This window comes from Ambystoma mexicanum, chromosome 1q (assembly GCF_040938575.1).
Source record: "Ambystoma mexicanum isolate Mex_15411 chromosome 1q, UKY_AmexF1_1, whole genome shotgun sequence".
In the NCBI taxonomy this organism is placed as follows: domain Eukaryota; kingdom Metazoa; phylum Chordata; class Amphibia; order Caudata; family Ambystomatidae; genus Ambystoma; species Ambystoma mexicanum.
In genome coordinates this window covers 652,609,756-652,628,642 of record NC_090922.1, presented here as the reverse complement: position 1 = coordinate 652,628,642, position 18,887 = coordinate 652,609,756, and the positions used below count along the sequence as shown (strand labels likewise).

The 18,887-nt window shown below is 43.3% G+C and overlaps 1 protein-coding gene across 7 annotated transcripts in view; it reads left to right on the top strand.

The window, feature by feature from the left end:
- Nucleotides 1-1,126: 1,126 nt before the first annotated feature.
- The window catches only part of PTPRC (protein tyrosine phosphatase receptor type C), an 846,024-nt gene continuing 828,263 nt past the window's right edge, over nucleotides 1,127-18,887 (top strand). For all 7 annotated transcript variants that reach the window (XM_069641238.1, XM_069641237.1, XM_069641234.1 and 4 more), the window contains exons 1-2: nucleotides 1,127-1,259; nucleotides 1,361-1,458. In XM_069641238.1, coding sequence (XP_069497339.1) covers nucleotides 1,389-1,458 — 70 coding nt within the window. In that variant the 5' untranslated portion in view covers nucleotides 1,127-1,259; nucleotides 1,361-1,388. The remainder of the gene's footprint in view (nucleotides 1,260-1,360; nucleotides 1,459-18,887) is intronic.

The following is an 18,887-nucleotide window of genomic DNA, read 5'->3' as shown; positions in this document are numbered from 1 at the left end:
TGACAAAGTAGATTCATTGAGTAGAGTGAGCAAGTACGCCAATGGGCAGTGGCAAAGGTATGCAGGCTCTTAAGCCAGCAAGGGAAAGGATAGGGCAGGAATGGATGACTGAAAACGAATGATAGTGTGTGGAAGAAAAGAACATAAGGGGCATGGTCAGGATGCATAGCCTTTGAATGTAGCATTCAGCAAAGGGGCGGGCAGTCTCTTGTGAGAAGAAGGCATGTACCGCCAGGCAGTCACAAGGGAAGGGTACCCTTCAATGGTGCATACCAGTTTCTACTCCCGGCCACATGGATCCAGGCCTTCCTGCCCTTTGCCGTGGAGTCATGGTCAGGAGGCATCATCTATGAAGGTAAGAGCCAGCAAAGGGGAGGACAGAGTCTCTTGCAGTCAGAAGACAATGGTGCATGGTACCCCTCGATGGTGCAGACGAGTTTCTACTCCCGGCCACATGGTTCCTGGCCTTCCTGCAGTGGAGGCATGGTCAGGAGGCATCGCCTATGAAGGTAGGAGCCAGCAAAGGGGAGGGCAGTCTCCTGTAGTCACAAGAGAATGGTGCATGGTACCCTTCAATGGTGCCGGATAGTTTCTAATCCCTGCAACATGGATCCTGGCCTTCATGCAGTGGCGGCATGGTCATGAGGCATCACCTATGAAGGTAGGAGCAGCAAAGGGGAGGGCAGAGTCTCTTGCAGACACATGAGAATGGTGCATGGGTACCCCTCAATGGTGCAGACCAGTTTCTACTCCCCGCCACATGGATCCAGGCCTTCCTACAGTTTGTAGTCGCTGTCTCGACACTGACACTAGAGTGCAGTGTTTTGGGAGGGCTGCAGTACCATGATAACATGTGGTCCGTAAATCGCCTCTTGAACAGTATCCTCTTCTCTTCTTTCCCAACAAACACTGGATCACCCAGTGCAGAGGACATGTGTAAACTTTAATTTCATTGTAGGGATAACCTTTGTACAAATTATTCTCAAAATCGGCAGTATTTTTTTTAGCTATATGTTCCGAATGCCTCATTTCGAAGCAGTCTGCACTTGTTTTAAGGAAGTTGCCAGTGTGAAATGTAAAAAAAAAGACTTCCTGTGAGAAGAAGACTTGAAATCGGTTTGAAGAAGTAGGCTCGGTGCGCTCGCTTCTGACATCCTTTCACAAGCGGTGGCGGTGCACAGCATGCGCGCGGCGCGGACGTGGTTAGTCTTTGGTTGACAGAGGAAGCTGCGCCCTGACAGATAATCGGGCTCTGCAAAGTATGTGCTTCCATTTTCTACTTGCCATTATCATTTGCCAAGAGTCGTTTTTTAGAGCCAGGCATTCACTATTTTTGTGCCGGACGTATGTTGTGTTCTAGGGGATACTGCCGACTTCCGGGCACAGCCATGGGCATCTTTCCCAAGTTCATCCTGGCAGTCGCGCTCCTGCTTCAAGACCAGCCTGACCAGGCCAAAGGTAAGCGACAACAGGCCTCCATTTGTCATTGCTCGACTTCGCATGCTTGCAATCAAAATAAAACTTTTTTTTTATTGTGTTTTAGTTTTGCATTATTTAGCTGCATGTCCATAGCTACTCCAACATAATTAAATGTGCACTTCAACCTTTGGCACCTTTTATTCTCGACTAGCTGTATCGTAAGGCATCGTCTCCCATAAAAAAGAAAAGGTTGATTGAACACTTTACTGTGCAATGAAATAGGGGGAAAGCACTGTTGACGCTGCCTGTCATCTGGCTTCTTTTTTGCCAAGACAGGGGACAGTTCCTCATTTCTTTTTATGTATTTCAACAGCATGGAATAAAGTTGGTGAACTAGAAATATTGCAGTTTTAGTAAAGCATTTGGGTATATACGTTCGAGAGTTGTTTTTATATGCGTAATACGTTCTTGGTTGTTTAATGTGCGAGTGTTAGGACTCAGTTTGAGAGTGCATAATGTGTGCTATGAATATACAGTTTAATTAATTACATAACCTTATACTGCTTATACACAGCTGCAAGTTGAGTTTTGAAACCATTCCCCTTTCAGAACGTGTATCCGAGTATGCACGTGTCTTTATCTTACAACATGCAAATTGAAAGCACACCCGCGACTTGTCTTTCCTTTGCTTACGATTCTGTATTAGCCTCTGGGTGTTTTCAAGCTACCAGCAAAGCAACACAACATACGTCCGGCACAAATTAATTGAAATACGTTTTACGATTCTGCTTCGGGTTTCAGAAGAAAATGTCTATCCAACATGAATGACCGCAGCTGCGCACTCCGCGTGTGGGTGGTTTCAGGACCATCTTGCTTTCCCTTGAATACAATCTGCCCCCCCTCCTCGGCTTATCACTGATGCAAGATTAGTGAGAACACCGATGGTATCTACTACTCCCTCTGCGTTCTTCGATTTAACTCGGTGTCCGTTGGACCGAAACCATCCCAACGTGGGATGGATGCACAGACTTTGGATTCAGAATAGAAGCAGAAATGAGATATTGTAGACTTTTAAGACATGTGACATTAATAAAATGTATTAACCAATTCAAAAACCGAAAACCGCAAAGGGCTTATTCACTTAATACTGTTTAACCTTTTAGTGGAGTGGCCGGATCCGAGTCAACTCCCTGCCGCACACTGTGTGCACCCAACTAAGCAACCCGAGTACAAGTTACTCACCACTCCATACGATGCAGTTGCAAAATGTCGGCTCATTTAAAATGGCTCCTTCAGCTTTGAAATGCAGAAACGTGTTCTGCTTCCACCTTGATTTTTCCTTTCTCCATTGAAGTCTATGCCAAGCACTCTAACTTTAGGACCACCAAATGAAATCTACATTATTTTAGACTGAAACATAATTGATTAACATGGAAGAAAGGGTTGGTAAGAGTAAAGTGGGGGTAGGAAAGCTACAAAGTAACTGTAACTAGTTTATGGTAACTTTTTCTATTGCAATCCAATGGCTGTTGGTATACGGTTGGGCGCCAGGCAGCTTTTTGCTGAATTTAACACCATCATTCATTCATGGTGATCCTTCAGTACTACACAGATTTGGTTGGAAAGGCCTTGAATGTATAGAACTTCAAAAGCAGAAGAAAGCAATCATTTTAGATTTCTTATGCTCAATCTTTAATTATCCACACAATACCCAAAATACATTTGGCTTTGGAACTGGATAGGCAAACGTTTTCACCGATTGTATTCTACAAATGTACTTAACTCGCATGTTAACTTCCGCATGGAAAAAAACAGCATTGGGCGAAAATACGAAGCCCAGGCATCAGAATACAAAGATGGCTTTTCAAAGCAAACTGTTTGACTGTGGCTTGTTTGAGAGATTTGGAGCATAGAGGTTTTAGGGTCCAGCCGTTTGGACAGTGCCCTATTTCCTCTCACCGGAGCATTATCAAGAATAAAATGATCTGTTACGGAACTATATACACTATTGTGTGTTTTTGGTGTGAGAACTCCTTCCTCAACGGCAGGGCATACATGTTTGGATAGGTACCGTGTCCATGTCGCCCAAAAATATCAAATATTTGTCTTTTTCAGCAGTTTAAGTTCCTCGAGGTTGATCTTATTGTGAAAGTGCCGTGGGGGGCGAAGGAGGACGTTTTTTTTAGATACCGGGAATTCGAAAAAGTGGCAGTGAAATTATTCGGCAGTAAAATCATCTGGCAGACCGATTTGGAGAGCAGAACGGACCCAACATGTCCACCTGCTTTTCCAAAACCCCTTCCAAATAATGTACGTACTGTGTTTTTATGCAGCATCGGCTGCAAACACAGTTGCATCATAGCACCCCCAAAGCATAAGGAAAGGGTACAGGGAAATGATCTTTTACATGCTACAGAAACATTTGGATCAATTACGTACCAAGGGATGGGTATCGGAGAAGTGCAGTAAGGAAACGGGGAATACAATGGAACAAGGACACGGAAAGTGCATTGTGGAGGATACATCCTACCTAGCTTCCAATGTGCTGGAAGCGGTAGTATATTATGGGGGTCAAGTCCAAGTCAATGAGCCATAAATAATATAATTGGTTATTTATAATGCGCTTGATACCCAGAGGTTTCTAAGCGCGGACCTGTGGATCGAACCTGTGTTGCTCCACGTCGTCTTGCTTCCAAGGCAACCATGTTGCACGTGAGCTATCTTCCCAAGACAAATAACGTTACAGCAAGGGTGTGGCAGGACCAAGAGGAGGTGGACTGGGAATAAGTGCAACTTTGAAGCTTGTGCTTCAGGGGCCATGTAAACCTGTAGGGTCAGTGATCCAGCTCCTTGCACCGCCCAAGACCTATCGAATGGGCAAAAGTCAATTCAAGAGCATGAATGATTTCCTCAAGAGGTAGGTTTTTAAACACTTTCAGAACCAGTTATTGTTCTCCTATGACTTCACCACTGTGTGCTCGTTCCAAAGAAGAGCACAAGTCAAATACATTTTCCTATCTCCCAGTTCCATTTCCTTCAATATAGAGCACAGCAAGGACCTGGTCCCAGAGGACCGCAGGGGGCTTAAACATGAGGTCATTGGGGAAAGAAATCCAAACGTTTCTATGGAAGAAGCAAAGGTTCTTGAGGTTAATGCAAACACTGACAGGGATCCCATGGCTTCTGGCCAAAAATGAATCTGGCTGATTCGTCCCGAATCAATTGGAGTTGTAAGTGTGGCTTTTAGGAAGGCCCAGGAAGAAACTATGACAGTATTTCATGGCATGAGAGAAACAATAAGTCGCTTGAATGCTTAGAGGCAGGTTAAACATTGGTTAGATGTCCATGAGAACACCGAGATGGAAGTGGCCTTCTGGACATGAGATAAGGGGGAGTGGAGATTGTTCGATATGACACTCAAGTGCACAGTTTAGGAGGCCAGGCTTGCTTAGGTCCACAATGAGGAAGGAACGGAGAAAGTGACGGATGAAGGACTCGGAAAGCCAAAATAGATGATCTCAGTCTTCATGGCATTGAGAGAGAGGCTGTTGTCAATCATCCAATCCTGGACTTAACTGTAGTCCGAGAAGTGGTGTAGGTCATCGGGGGTGGGGGGGGGGGGGGGAGTCTTAACGCAATCTGCAAATAGTAAGTATATGTTTGGAACGCTGACGAGTGAAGCGTGGTGAGATCTGGTAATGGTTTGACCAGTGAAATAAGGTACATCTCTGCAGAACTCCACAGGTGAGATTGAAGGACTCAAAAGAAAGACCCCTGTCATGGTTTGGTGCTCCCCAACAGATTACAAGTAGGAAGGGATCCATTTCAATGTGGTGCCAAAGATGCAGGAGGAGGCCTCATGCCACTTCAGGAGGGTGGAATGATTAACAGTGTCAAAAGATGCAGAGAGGTCCAGTAGAATGAAGATAGAGGGGGTTTCTACATCCCAAACCAACCACAAGGTCTAATCTCTCAGAAAGATTAAGGCCAATTCAGTTCCTAGGAGGTCAGAAACCTGAATGGTGGTCATGGAGGAGGGAGTGGTTGTCAATGGACCCAGATAATTTCTGTGTAACACTTTTTCAACAAATTTGCTGATAAAGAGGTTATTGGCACTAGGGCAGTGGTTATCTTGTGCACATCATTTATTTTCTTTAGGAGAGGAGACAAGCAGTGGATGCATGGAAAGACATCAGATTGAAGAACACTGATGAATGGGTGGTCAACACTGGGGAGAGAGTGAAAATGTTTATCATGATGGCTTTTGCCAGGGTAGGGGTCCACTCGCTTTGAGGACGTTCTCATGAATGTCACAAAAGCATCCTATTTAACCAGAGCGAAGATGGTGAAAGAAGCTTTTTTGTAGAAGTCTTCAAAAGAAGGGGAGGGATTAAGGATCTGGACAACTCCAAGATAGACAGGTAGATGGCATCAATTTATTCTGCAAAAGAAGGCAGAGAGGGAATCGGGCCATGCTTGGGAGGTTGTCCAGGAGGATGAACATTCTTGAAGGGACCAAAGTTCAGTGTAAATCCGAAAGAGTTTAGCTGACGGGTGGTAGTCTAAGAAATGCGACGACTCGGCTATGTGTTTTGTCTGCACAATGAAACACTGTAGTCTTTGCGATGATGTAAAATAGCTATTTTATCTACAGGTTCCTTAGATTTGTGCCAGAAGCAATCAAGGGATCAAGATTTCCTTCACAGTGAGGCAACATTGTTCTGAAACCAGAGGTTAACTTTAGACGGTGGCTTAACTATTTTGTCAGCAAGGGGGGCATGTACATGTAGGGAGCTCCTGATGGGGGTTGGTGGGAAGTAGGTCCGGAGGCTTTAACACAAAATGGGATTTTTAAAAGTGTCAGTCAAATGGAAAGCCACAACTTGCTCGTTGTGATAGTTCTAAGAATTGCTGAGTGAGAACAAGAAAGAGTGTAGGTTCACTAGGTTTTGCTTATCTTGCTTTCAGTAAGCGGTGGGCTGATCACAGAAGTGGACTCATGGGGATGTTTCATAAAGGGCAATTATAAGAGGTCTTTGTGGGGTGAGGTTTGTAGGTTAGTGGTAAGGACCGACCATTTGCTCATGAGGAGTGTCCTGAAAAAATATTGAAGAGATTGATACTAGTATTTGGGTCAACCGAGCACATAAAAACTAGACATTAAGGTAGTACAACTGCAGATATTAGTGATGGATTAAGGGTTAATAATAGCAATGCTTCCTCCTGATTTTCTTTACTCAGTTGCAGACCTAGACCTACTATCCGACAATAAGGAGCAAGGCTGCCAAAGAGGTGTAACTGTCACTGAACCAAGTTCCTGTGAGAGCTAAGAGGGTCACACAGAGATTGTTTAGTAGGTTATGTATGTTACCTTCATATTTATTTGTAGAACCAAGGTTCAGTGTGGCACAATTCCAGTAGAGTCTGGGCTTCTGAGTTCTGGAGGGGGGTGATGGCAAAAGGGCAAAGGTGCTGACTGGATCTACGCAGAGTGCAGGAGCCCCAAGAATCAAGCGCAGGGTCTTTGTGGGAAGATGTTCTGCCAAAGTGACTTGCACAAGAGCTGTCACAGTAGCTAGATGAAGAGGAGGAAGGAGAGGATGAGAAGGATTGGATGGTGGCGACACAGAAGGAGAATCCAGCATAGAATTACTTGCCAGCAGCAGAGGTATAGAAACGAAGGAGTCAAACACATGCAGCTGACTTGTCACCTAATGGTCCCATTTCCTTCCACCAACATTATATTCTCATTTTGGCAGAAAATCACTGGTTTCCTATAGAATCCGTAAGACCCTTGCCTCAACTAAAAGCAGGCGGATTCCGTAGGAATCCATTGATCATTAATTGAGGGAGGCATGACACTGCGGAAGGCTGAAAAGTCTGACCCTGGTTAAGCCATAGACCGGCTTTGTGTCCCTAAGCAATTGGCACACTAGCACAAGCCTAGGGTTTTGGCAACCATGATGTAAATGAGGAAACTGTGGGTTTAATTTTGCTCCTTTTATAGGGAGCTTTTGCAAACTCAGCAGATTCAGATTTCGGACAAACAACGCTTCCCAAATGCTGTTGGGGGCCTGGGAAAGAAACTAGACAGGCTTTGCTGTCTGTTTTCTTAGTCATGGCTTCAACATTCGCAGGCGCAACATGCAGTGAGTTCATGTCAGACATATTCCCTGGCGCAACCAACACCTATTCATGTGCTACCTCTCCTTTCAGCGATGCACCCCATAGAATATAGTTGAGTCCCACAATACATTCGGTCCAATTGCATCTCAACTATCCCTGGCCTTCATCCCAACTATCTACCTTACTTCACTCCTCCCTACTACTACTGCATCTTCTATCATACTCCTCCTGCGTCTCTATGACAGACAAAAGCGCTTTGGTGCAATAAACTAAGTCAGGAGGCGCTATACAAATGCAAGATAACATAACTATATGATTGAAAGTCTTAAGATTTCATAGAGGTATCCTTTTCCACATACAAAAGTGTTGCGCATCATGCCATTTACTGTAAAAAAAAAAAAAAGGAAAATGATCCCATGTACAATTGACACATGATAAACACAAAGCCCACATGGCCGGCAATTTCCCTGCCTAACCTCTCAGGATTTGCTCAATTGGCCGCCTGCGATTTTATGTCTATGACCTGATCACTTTCACAACTTTTACGCATCCTGCTTCCATGAAAATATGAAAAGACGGGTCAGTTCAATGTGCTCTGTGAATTTATTATCCCTAATCCTAAAAAGCACTTTTGCTAATACAGCCTTGAACTTTGTTCTTATTGATGTACTCTTCTTGAAGTGCATTAGTACCTCTATTTGTGCCCTTCTAATGTGTTCGCCCATCTTCTCTCCTCTTACTGCTAATGAACAGTGTGGGGCTCATTTTCTACAAATGAGTAATTTGACAGCAGGGAGCTGTTCATTTTATACTGTAACGGAAACTGCTCCCTGCCACCAATTTTTCGTCATTAGCACTGCAGGGCGCAAATGTTAAGTGCTAAAGGCAGCGCTCCAGCATGTCCTCTGCCTTTTGCCCTTCACATTAGCACTCCACAGTGCAAAGTGAGTAAATGCTGCCTGCCATTCTGACATGCCAGGCACCGTTTACGTGAGCGCTGCTAGCCATGCTCACCTGGCAGATGGCACTCACAAAAGAGAATAAACCGTCTTTGACGTGTAAGCTTGTCGGGGAGGGTTTAATTCTCCTCACTGGAGCATGTACGTTGGATCTCTATGAGCCCCACCTGCAGGCTGGTGCAACATGTGATGGGTGGACCATGTGGTCTGACAAATGCAGCTAGACCTGGGAACCCTCACTGTGAAAGCCACCAACATTGTGAAACAAAGCAAGAAAAAGCACTTAAGGTGAACTGTTAATGCAATTCAGAAGGAGTGTCACAATGACCTGGAATTGTGTGGAACCTTGAAAGATTGCAACCAAGTATAAGTTGATATTTTGGAGTCTTGGGGAAGGGAACCCTAAGGCTTGATGTACTGCAATATTGTCTTGAGGATGCAGCCCTCAATACCCTTTTCTTTGGAACTCTGTTCCCTTGAACTTCGGGAAGAGATCCCTAAGGATTTGTAGAACTATTTGAACTTGGAAAAGGTAATCTCAAGACTTTTGTGGAACTTCTTAAACTTGGGGAATGGGAAATGAAAAGGAACCTAGGAGCAGGAAGAATCTCAGAACGTTGTGTTGATCACCATTTCTTTTATTATTGACATCCTTATACATTGTTTAGCCCTAGTTGTGAGGGCAAGGATAGGTTTTGGACACAGACAGACTTTTATGTTGAACCTTCTGACTCAGACTTTCCTTAGGTGTGTTCAGGTAGGGAAATCCCATCTAAGCATAGGGCAAGTTAGGCCTTCAAGTATCGTGACATTTGATTTAATAAACTATTTTATTTTGAATGTTGAATCTGTTGTCTGCGTCTTCATGATGCCTTCACACATGATATGTTCTTAGGTAAAGCCACATTATAGCTCGGAACATACCATCTCATCACAGAACTCCCTCAATAATGCAAGCAAAACAAATCACTTGAAGCTGTGATGCCTCCGACACTCTTAACCAGTCTGCCGAAAGGAACATTTTCTGTAATTTGTGTTTGCAGCTAAACAGTGCTGTCATAGTGAAAATCTGGGGTGTTGATGGGTCTGGAAAACATCTGGGGCTATGCTAATATTGGGATTGTAAGGACTCTGGGCTAGCTAGCCTTTTGGTTGTAGCCCCTTCCATCTGGGGCTACAACAGAAAGACCCGGGGGTATAGCCTCAGTTCCCCCTAACAACGCCTCTGGTAAAAAATGTGAATCTGTGATGCCGAAGTTATTTAGAAATTAGGATTTCTTTGTGGCAGAGGTATATGAGAGCGAAACGGACTATTCATTTGGAATGTGCAGTGCTAGCTTCCCTGCATTCAGGAGCATTCTGCATTAGGCTGTGGTGCAGCACACACAAAAGCAATAACGTTAGGCCAAAGGTTATGATGCAGCATAGATGCCCTCAAAGCTATCTGTGCAAAGGTGTCTCTGTCTGCCCCCTCTTTCCAGTGCACAGAGAATTCTGTTCCAAGCTCAACCTTTTCAAAATGGCTGTGTCATTCCTTGTATAATGCACACGACCAAAGCATCCTATACAAGGAGCCAACAAGAGGAATCGGTTCAAAACTAATCAGACATTACTTTTTGCTCATCAAAGAACAGTGGATCCACAAACAAAACTGCATTCACGTCTTCGAAAGCCCCATATATGTTTTCAATGTATTGTCACAAGAACCCTCAGATGGAGCTAAATCTCTCTGTAGCTAGATCCAAAATACTAAACACATTTTTCATAAGCGTTTTATATGTGGCTCCAAACTGGATAACAGGAAATGGGTTCAGGATTTTGCAATGTCGTTCACCGACACCACCAGATGGTTTCTTGGCAATGACAGACAGGTGCTCTAATCCAAGATGGCTGCACGAATAAAATTGGAATGCTGTTCTCCTGATTACAGTAAGAGAGTTACATCACTACCCCCTCCCCCCCCCGCGAAAGCAAAAGGGATTTAATACAGCAACCAAAGAACGGGCAGAATGGCTGGTGTTCTTTAAAGCAGACCCTCAAAATGGAATGGTTCACGGTGCTTGTTACTCACTCATGATCGGTGAATCGTTTTACAGGCTGTGGGGGCGGAAAAGGGGCTGGACACGAGCAATAACGTTCTTACGTTATTTTGGGATTGTGACACTGAAAAAATGAATAGTGAATAAAAAATTTCAAAACGGGACAGCTACAGATAAAAAAGTAGGAATCCAACCGCTCCCTGGCTCTGGTGTGATCACATAGTAAATATTAAATAATTATGAATGCCATCACTGCTCCTGGATATATTTGATCAAACTATACAAATGTTTCTCTGGCTTATACATTTTATGAGATGTAGGGCCCGATTCACAGAAGCATTGTATAATGGTGCAATCCCATAGGCAAACGTTCTGTGAATCGGAGCCATAGTTGGCAGATTGTAAAGATTTAAGTGGTCACCCTCCATTCCTGAAAAATCATTTTTATATACAAAAATCTCTCGGGGACAGGTGACGGACGACCCAATTCTGGGTCAGTCTCGTTAAAACCCAGACATCTGGTCACCCTAATGGGAAAAAGAGCACATGGATTGCGGCCCATATTTTGCATGTACACATGATCTACTTGCCCCTGTGCCTGCTTTGTAATTGACACAGAAGGGTGCATAGTAAACATAGCTCATTATTGTAAAGCTGTTGCTTGAAGATATTCGTATTTCTCCATGTCCGAGAATCAGCAGCCTCCTAATCTCCCATCTGGCAGGGAAATGGCCTGTGCTGCTGAATGCAGCAGATCTCCACGAACTGCACACTCAGCCCAGGACACACGTGGATCACTTGACACGTTCTGTCCTTATTTATTTCCTTGCATCCCCCTTTAAACTCCCATGATGGGACTTTGTGGCCAAATGTGCTTCTTTGGGGATATTATGTCAGGTTAACAGGTCATTGCGCATCCCCAAGAACAGTGGAAATCCTGCTGGGTGAAATCATCTCCTATTGCTCAATTGCGACAGTGCCTTATTGCTTCATTCATGTGTACACTAGTTCGTTTTTTCTGTCTTGTCCACATCTGAATTCTTATATGCTGTAGATTCTGTTTAATGGAGATCTAGTTTGATTTACAGTGATTGCTTTTCACCAAAATACCAGAGACAGCAGATGTGACATCAAGCACCCCCCCTTCTCCTCTGATGACATCACAGGGCCTGGCAGCATATGATATCAGGGAAGGTGCTTTCACTAAACAAAGGAATCGACAATACGTGTATGGTGCATGTCTGAAAACGTGGGACATTCAAAGCAGATACAAGGGTTTTATTATCAACCATGTTTTGACTTGGATTTTTCCAGGTTGCAATCATAATGTAGAGGATCAGGTAGATGCATATATCCTAACTCCTGCCCCCCCTCAACACCATCATCCTGGAACTGCAGGAGAAGAGATGCATGTGGGTGCCCCTGTGTTGTCCCTATACCGTGTATGATAGATGATATGCCCTCAGACAACCGTACCGAATGTTCCCTCATATTGAGAGAGTGGATCGATGTCTGCATGGTCCATTAAACATAATGGAGTGCTGAGTGACATCTGACGAGGGCAGAGTGATGTCATGAAGATGTCATGAAGAAGATACATGTTGAAATGAAATAAAAAAATGTAAGAATGAAGCTGTAAGAGACGCATGTAGGAATTGATAAAGTAATCATGTATTCAAAAAGAAGATGAAGTAACTTGTGGATCAATTAATGTACCAGTGACGCAAGGTAGATGAGTTGCATAAAAGCTTGCTATAGAGGAATATATAACGTGACTAGGACAGCGATGATTGGAAAATGGACGCTTGCTCGTGTAAATATCCAAACTAACTACCTCAGAAACAGATCAGGGCTGAAGAGTCGTCAGATGTTGGAAAAAAAGATTTGTGCACAAAGAGAAGTCTATGTTGGCCTAGGATCAACGATGCTATTTCAAGAAATAACTGAAAAGCACAAAGGGGAGGCAGACAGATAAAGACATGTGCGCGAGACCCATTTCTCTTAGATTAAAACATATGAAAACATGTGCAAGAGCCAAGTATTGGACCATTAACAGTGACTAAGGCTTATACAAGATTAAGTGAGCAAGTCTCTAGAGGCCAAAGGAGCAATAAGAACCAGCTAAATGGAATCAAATAGCAGTAAATAGGAGGTCAAAATGGACGCTTTGGCAGTCTCCTCACGCGTGATGCAGAAGACGAAAATGAGGGCTATTCACTAACTACGGTTGAAGATAAATGATGTGCTCATACTCCCTCGAATGTCCTAGAACAGAGAGCTATGGCAAGGCCAACTACAGATGGGAAACTGCCTTATGGTCAAGTTGATGAGAGATGATGGACTAATTGGGAAAGTGGGGAGTAATCTGAAGTGACTAAAGGACCTGGGTTTCGATTTCCTTACGTGCTAGCGGGCCGAAAGTCCAAGGTTGGGTAGGATGCAAAACAATCAGTGGGTCTATGGGGCAACCTGCCATACAATGTTGCATAGACCAATCCACTGTTATTTTGTCCACTATAATCAGTATTATATGTATTTAGAGGTAGTCTGAGGTGTCTTACAGGTAAGAGACAGCCAATGTAGTACTAACGTGTGTGTGTGTGTGTACGTACGTACGTACGTACGTACGTACGTACATTGGTGCAATGTTTGTCAGTCTACCCTGCTTTATAAAGTAGTACTTTGCAATATTCTTTAATTCAGTCCAGTTATTTGGTCTGAGATCTTTACTGGAAATTCCATCTAACACAAGAGACATCTGCAGGTGCTAGAGCACAAAAATACCGCATTGGCCTGATACATCCGCACATGACCTATGCAGCCTCATATGCCAAGCCAAAGACTCATGAGTCCAGCTACAGCTTCAAGCATCTGCCTTCACACTCATGTGCCAAGGTGCAGTGTTGTTTGCCAGGCTTAAGTCTCCTATACCCAGCTTATTTCATCATGTATATTCAATAACTTGGTTAAAGCATCTGCTATGAAGATCTTTGTGCAAACAGACCTTTGAGTCTGGCATGCTTCTGAACTCATTGTTAGAAGTATAATTGCTGTTGAATAAGGGTAAACGCTGCAATTTGTAGCTCTGCATAGCAAAACTGGCTGTAGGTAGCAAAGGTTATTACAGTTATCTTAAAATGTCTCAGTTTGAAAACAGTGGTTAGGATAATGAGTCTTTAGCTTAATCAAGCTGATATGAACTATTGACAAGTAACATTATAGCGTTTTGTCTCATTAAAATGCACTGTTTGCATGAACACGTTTCGCACATGGGCTCTGCTTGTGCTCAAGCGGCATGGCCAGTTACAGCTGAGAACGCTTGTTCATTTTGAACAAAGAAATTGAATGAGGAATGAAAACCTCAGCAAGCATTTATGAACCACTACAAGATCTTTCTCAAGTCACAGTAAACTAGATCTAGGAGAAATCATATGTTTTGCAGAAGATATTATGAAAGAAGCATCTTTTACTTCAAAAACGATCACTTGTTTCATTGGCGAAATTCATGAATTTATTTTGCACTAGGATACGTATCTACTGTCTACATTGGGGGGGAGCCCAGGTCATTCTGCATGAAATACAGCAGCGAAGGCACAGCACATCGACTGTGCACACCCTGGTCTTCAGTGAGCTATCCTTTCAAGGTATACATGCTTAGATTACAGTCAACGGGAACACAAATCCGCCATTTAAGCGATATTGAATTCAGACTGTGTAACATCAGTCCTCTATCGCATCTGTAGGAGTGCATTTGTCGGTGTGAATATATAAATCATTGGATTCACATCATTAATTTATAACTATCAACCACTGAACAAAGTTTGAACTGAAAACAAACGGGTAACCTGTGTTATCCCAGTACGCCCACAAACTGCTACACCACGAGAAAGCCTGTGCACGCTCAGAAGTGTGTCTTGTCTGGCCATAAACCATGAAGCTGCCTTCATGGGCCTTCTTTTTGATGTTTGTTGAATCAACTTCCGGGGCACTATTTGTCCATGGATGAATATCTGTTTCTAAACCATCAATCAGCCCCTCACCTCAAATACACCAGAAGGGATCCAAACACATTGTAAAAGCAAATTATAATCCTCCTTGTCCAATTTTGGTAACATGGACGGAACGGCAGGCTCATCTAAGTTGTGGATCGTTATTTAGTTGCAACACAGCGAAAATAAAATTATAAACCAATGATAACATGGACTGTCTGATCAAGGTTGTATACACATATCTACTTTATTATCACAACAAATAGTTCTAGCACAGCACAAAATACATCTCACCCTGTAAAGGACAGACAGTTTCAAAGAAGGAAAAGGGATGCACTCTGGATACTGACAGGAGGTTAGTCGGTATAGTAGATAATCGCAACAGTTTAAGGTTACTCGGCTTTAGCACAAAGGGAGCAATGAGTCATAAAATGTCAATAGCGGTCTTTGGAGAAGGACCAGAGTGGGAAAGCACCACAATGTAATTTGTGTTGTAAATGTTGGTGCTCGACAGGGTCGAGTCAGTTTCAGGGTGCTTTGCTGCTTCTGCAACAGAGTTCAAGATAAGAGACAGCTGTAGGTTTCAGGCAAAAGGCAATTCAGTGAGGGAAGCGGGATGGACGGCTGCAAGCTAGCCTACCCGTTTGCTCGGGATCAGGAATCACTGTCTCAGTTCTGGTCATTGTTTCTGAAGTACTGGTTGAAGCATCTCAGGTGGCTTTAGCGACTGTGGCGTAACAGTCAGTGGTGCGGTCAGTTGCAGCTCGAGGATCTAAACTGGCTCATTAATGTCCTTTAAAGGGATATGGTTCAGACAGCAATTGCATTGCCCAATCGATCAGCATTTATTTTAGAGTATGCATCAATCGTTCTTGAAAAGATTCCCAATGCAACTTACCCACATTTTTCTCTCTTTACCAAATGCAAAACCAACGTGTCAGGTACCGCCATCTTGTGCTAATATTCAGTTGATCGATCCCCCTAAATTTAAGTGCCATCGCAGCACTAAATCAGATCATCCAACCCTAATGGTAACATCACTAGATGCTCACGATGAGCTTGACCTATTTTAATGACATTAGTAGGCAGCGTAGCCAAACGTACCATCATCATCAATGTCATAACGTTATCTAACGCAGAACCAGGAAACATAAACACACCCCAGCAACAGATGCAAAACAATAAAAAGAGTTCATTTTGAAGGACACAGCAATAGTCCGGAGCGTAACAACTACTATTAATTTTGACATAACGCTGAAAAGAAGTAATTTAGTCCACAAAAAACATGGGGAACTTTTTCCAATGGAGGTTATAACTAGCAAACATGGACTGGTTCTCATTTTTTGTGAACGGTGATCTCATAATGCTGATTCCGTTCATTGATTGATTAATCCCTGTCTTTGCATTCTTTACAGAACGTGATTATTTTCCATCGAATATTTCTGATCGATGCACATGGCGTTCTATTACAGAGAAGAAATTAGTGGTTTTAATTTCAAATGCAACCCTTTCACATCTGCACATTTTCAGAACGCATAGGCTGCCATATTGCTCTTTATCAATGCAACCTCAAAGAGACAGATTGGTGTCTGGCAATCGTCTTATATAATAGCAATCACAGATGCGTCATTGATGATTATTGTCCAATTACAATTGAAGAAGCCGGTGTCTAATAAACTGTACCCATGACAGGCCCGAAATCGGTGTAATATAACTATGCAAAATCGAGAATGCAAAAATGTATTTCAGCACCCACAGTACATATTAATGTTAACTATCAATTTAAGTTACACACTTACGATGTCTATTATTGCCGTCAAAAGGAACATTAATCCGTCACCACGTAAATCATGTAGCATACAGCACAATTGCCATCCTCACTTGCATAAATATTATTAAAAACTTTGCTTACATTGTGTCTTGTGTTTCCATTCTTCCTATGTGAGGGATGACTAACCGCTTCAAAAGACAGATCTCAGTAATAGAAACTTAACATTACTACATTAGCTTTAATTATAATGAATCTGATCACTTTTTGTGGATATTTGGCCTTCAAATTGTTAGTGCAGTGGATTCAAGGACACATAACAATGCGACCCTTCATCCAGAGTTCAAACGGCCTGCCAGAGGGAGTTTCATTTTGGGAACACATGCCACAAAATTGAACCATTTTAATGGCAAGCAGTGCAGTGAAAACCAACAAAATATTTCAAGTATCCCACAAATGAAAAATATTTACTTCCATTTGAATGGTATCAATGCACCTGGTCACACAACATTTACGCATGCTTTCAAAGATGACCCTAGGTGAGGTGCAGACAGGCTCAGATTCCCCTATGCTTCAATAGGAAAGTGCCTGAAAAATACAAAAAATGTATAGTGTGGGGCAGATTTCGAATACAAAAGCGGTGGGTTTATATATAGAGACGGCACGGATGGACCAGCAAGGAAGGCGATGAGGGGGGGATTTCACACCAGGCTGGATGGACTGTTGCAAAGCGCCTATACAAAAAATGGTTAGAAAAAAACCCATAATAGTCCTACTAGGCCTTGTCATTCAGATCACACAGGAGCGGTAACAAGAAGTGCAGGGAGGAGGGGCTGGATAGGGGGAGAATTATAGGTCGGGCAGAAGGGGAAATGCTACGGTGGGAGGGATGAGCAGTGCAAGAGGAGGTTAACAAGTGCAGGGGAAGGAGGAGGAGGAGGGGGAAGAAGAGGGCCAAATGGGCTAATCCAGTGCTAAGGGGAAGCAGGGAGTGAGAACCACTTGCAAAGCAAGAGGAAAGGGGTGGGCCAGGCTCAGTAGGGATGCAGACAACCCCAAGGATTGTCACTGGAAAGGGGCCCGGGATGGCAAGTGCAGGTTGTGGGATGGGGGGTAGCAGGAAGACATGGTGATAGGTTACACTGGACGAGGAGGGTCAGGTGCCATGTGGAGCTCAGAAGGGACCAGGCAGCTAGTCAATGCGACAGAGGAGGGCATTAGCAGGGGGGGATGAAGAAGAGAAAAGCTGGGTCCTGTGAAACTCCTGCAACTTTAGGCAGTCAGACAGAAGCCTGAGAGGGGCAGAGAGGCCATTACAGAGGGATGCTCCTGTCGAGTAAAGAGATCTGCCTGACCTTCTCTGCTTAGAATAGCATCTGATCTGTAGAGTACTGCAGCTAGATGACCTTAGGTCTCTTAGAGGGAGGTATTTAGGGAAAGAGTTGGATATAGTTGGAACCCTGGCACCAGAAAGCCTTGTGGATGATGCAGAAGGTCTTGCACTTGATCCTCACAGCCACTGACAGCCAGAGGAGATATTTCTGGGCTTGAGAGATGTGGTCCCTGGGCTTGAGGCCAAGGTAAGTCTTGCAGTCCTATTTTGGATTATTTGAAGGAGGGGAAGGGAGGATTTAAGTAGATTGAGGAAGAGGCTTTTGCAGTAGTCCAGCCTGGACAGGACCAGAGCTCTGGAGGGATTGAGTTTCTGTATGCTGCTCACATTTTCTTCTTGGATTCTTCAACTATTGTGAGTTCACTACAAACAGGGCTCGCAATTAGGATTGGACAAGAAGGAATTACAAGCAGTTCCAGGGAATCCAGCTGTAACCGGTCACCAGGAGCTCCCACTATGGAACAAGGAGCTAGTTTATAGCGTTACGTTAGTTGGCCTAGGGGAGATAATGTAGCTCCTGGTGACTGTGGTTTTAAGCTCACTAGTCTCTTCTACATTTGATTTGATTTGAGTCGCATTCTTGAAATAATTAGACTGACATTGTTGTAATATAAATAAGTTATATTGATGGTAATAAATATACAAATCAAAGAAATAAATAGATGTTAAGGCCTAGTGACAAACAGTAATTAATTAAAAATACATTATTTAACATTATTTAACAATTACATATCAAGTGACATACTATTCAATTTATTGTACAATGAAAACTGTTTCCAAACACTGGGCAAAAACTTGAAACTGACTTTGTTAAACATTGTGAAGAGAGCCACACATCATTTGAATATTGAAGTCTATCTTTCACCATGTTCATGCTTGGGAGGGCAAACCTCTTTTGCAATGTTGCGTCGCATAGACTGGGCCCTGGAAACAAAATCTGGATCCATTTCAATGTGTTTGCATGGCAACACATTCAATGTCATATCTTTCATACATTCAAAATCCATCTAATTGAAGATTTGCTTTGCCACTCACTGTTTGTTTATTTTGGTAAACTCCATGTTGCATTGAGACATCCTGAAAATTCATGCAGTCTTTGCTTGATCCCTTCCAACATTCTCACTGTGTGGAAGTACAGCCAGTCTTGTTCTGGTCGCCGTACCATCTATGCCAAAATGCAACCTTTTAGGCCTG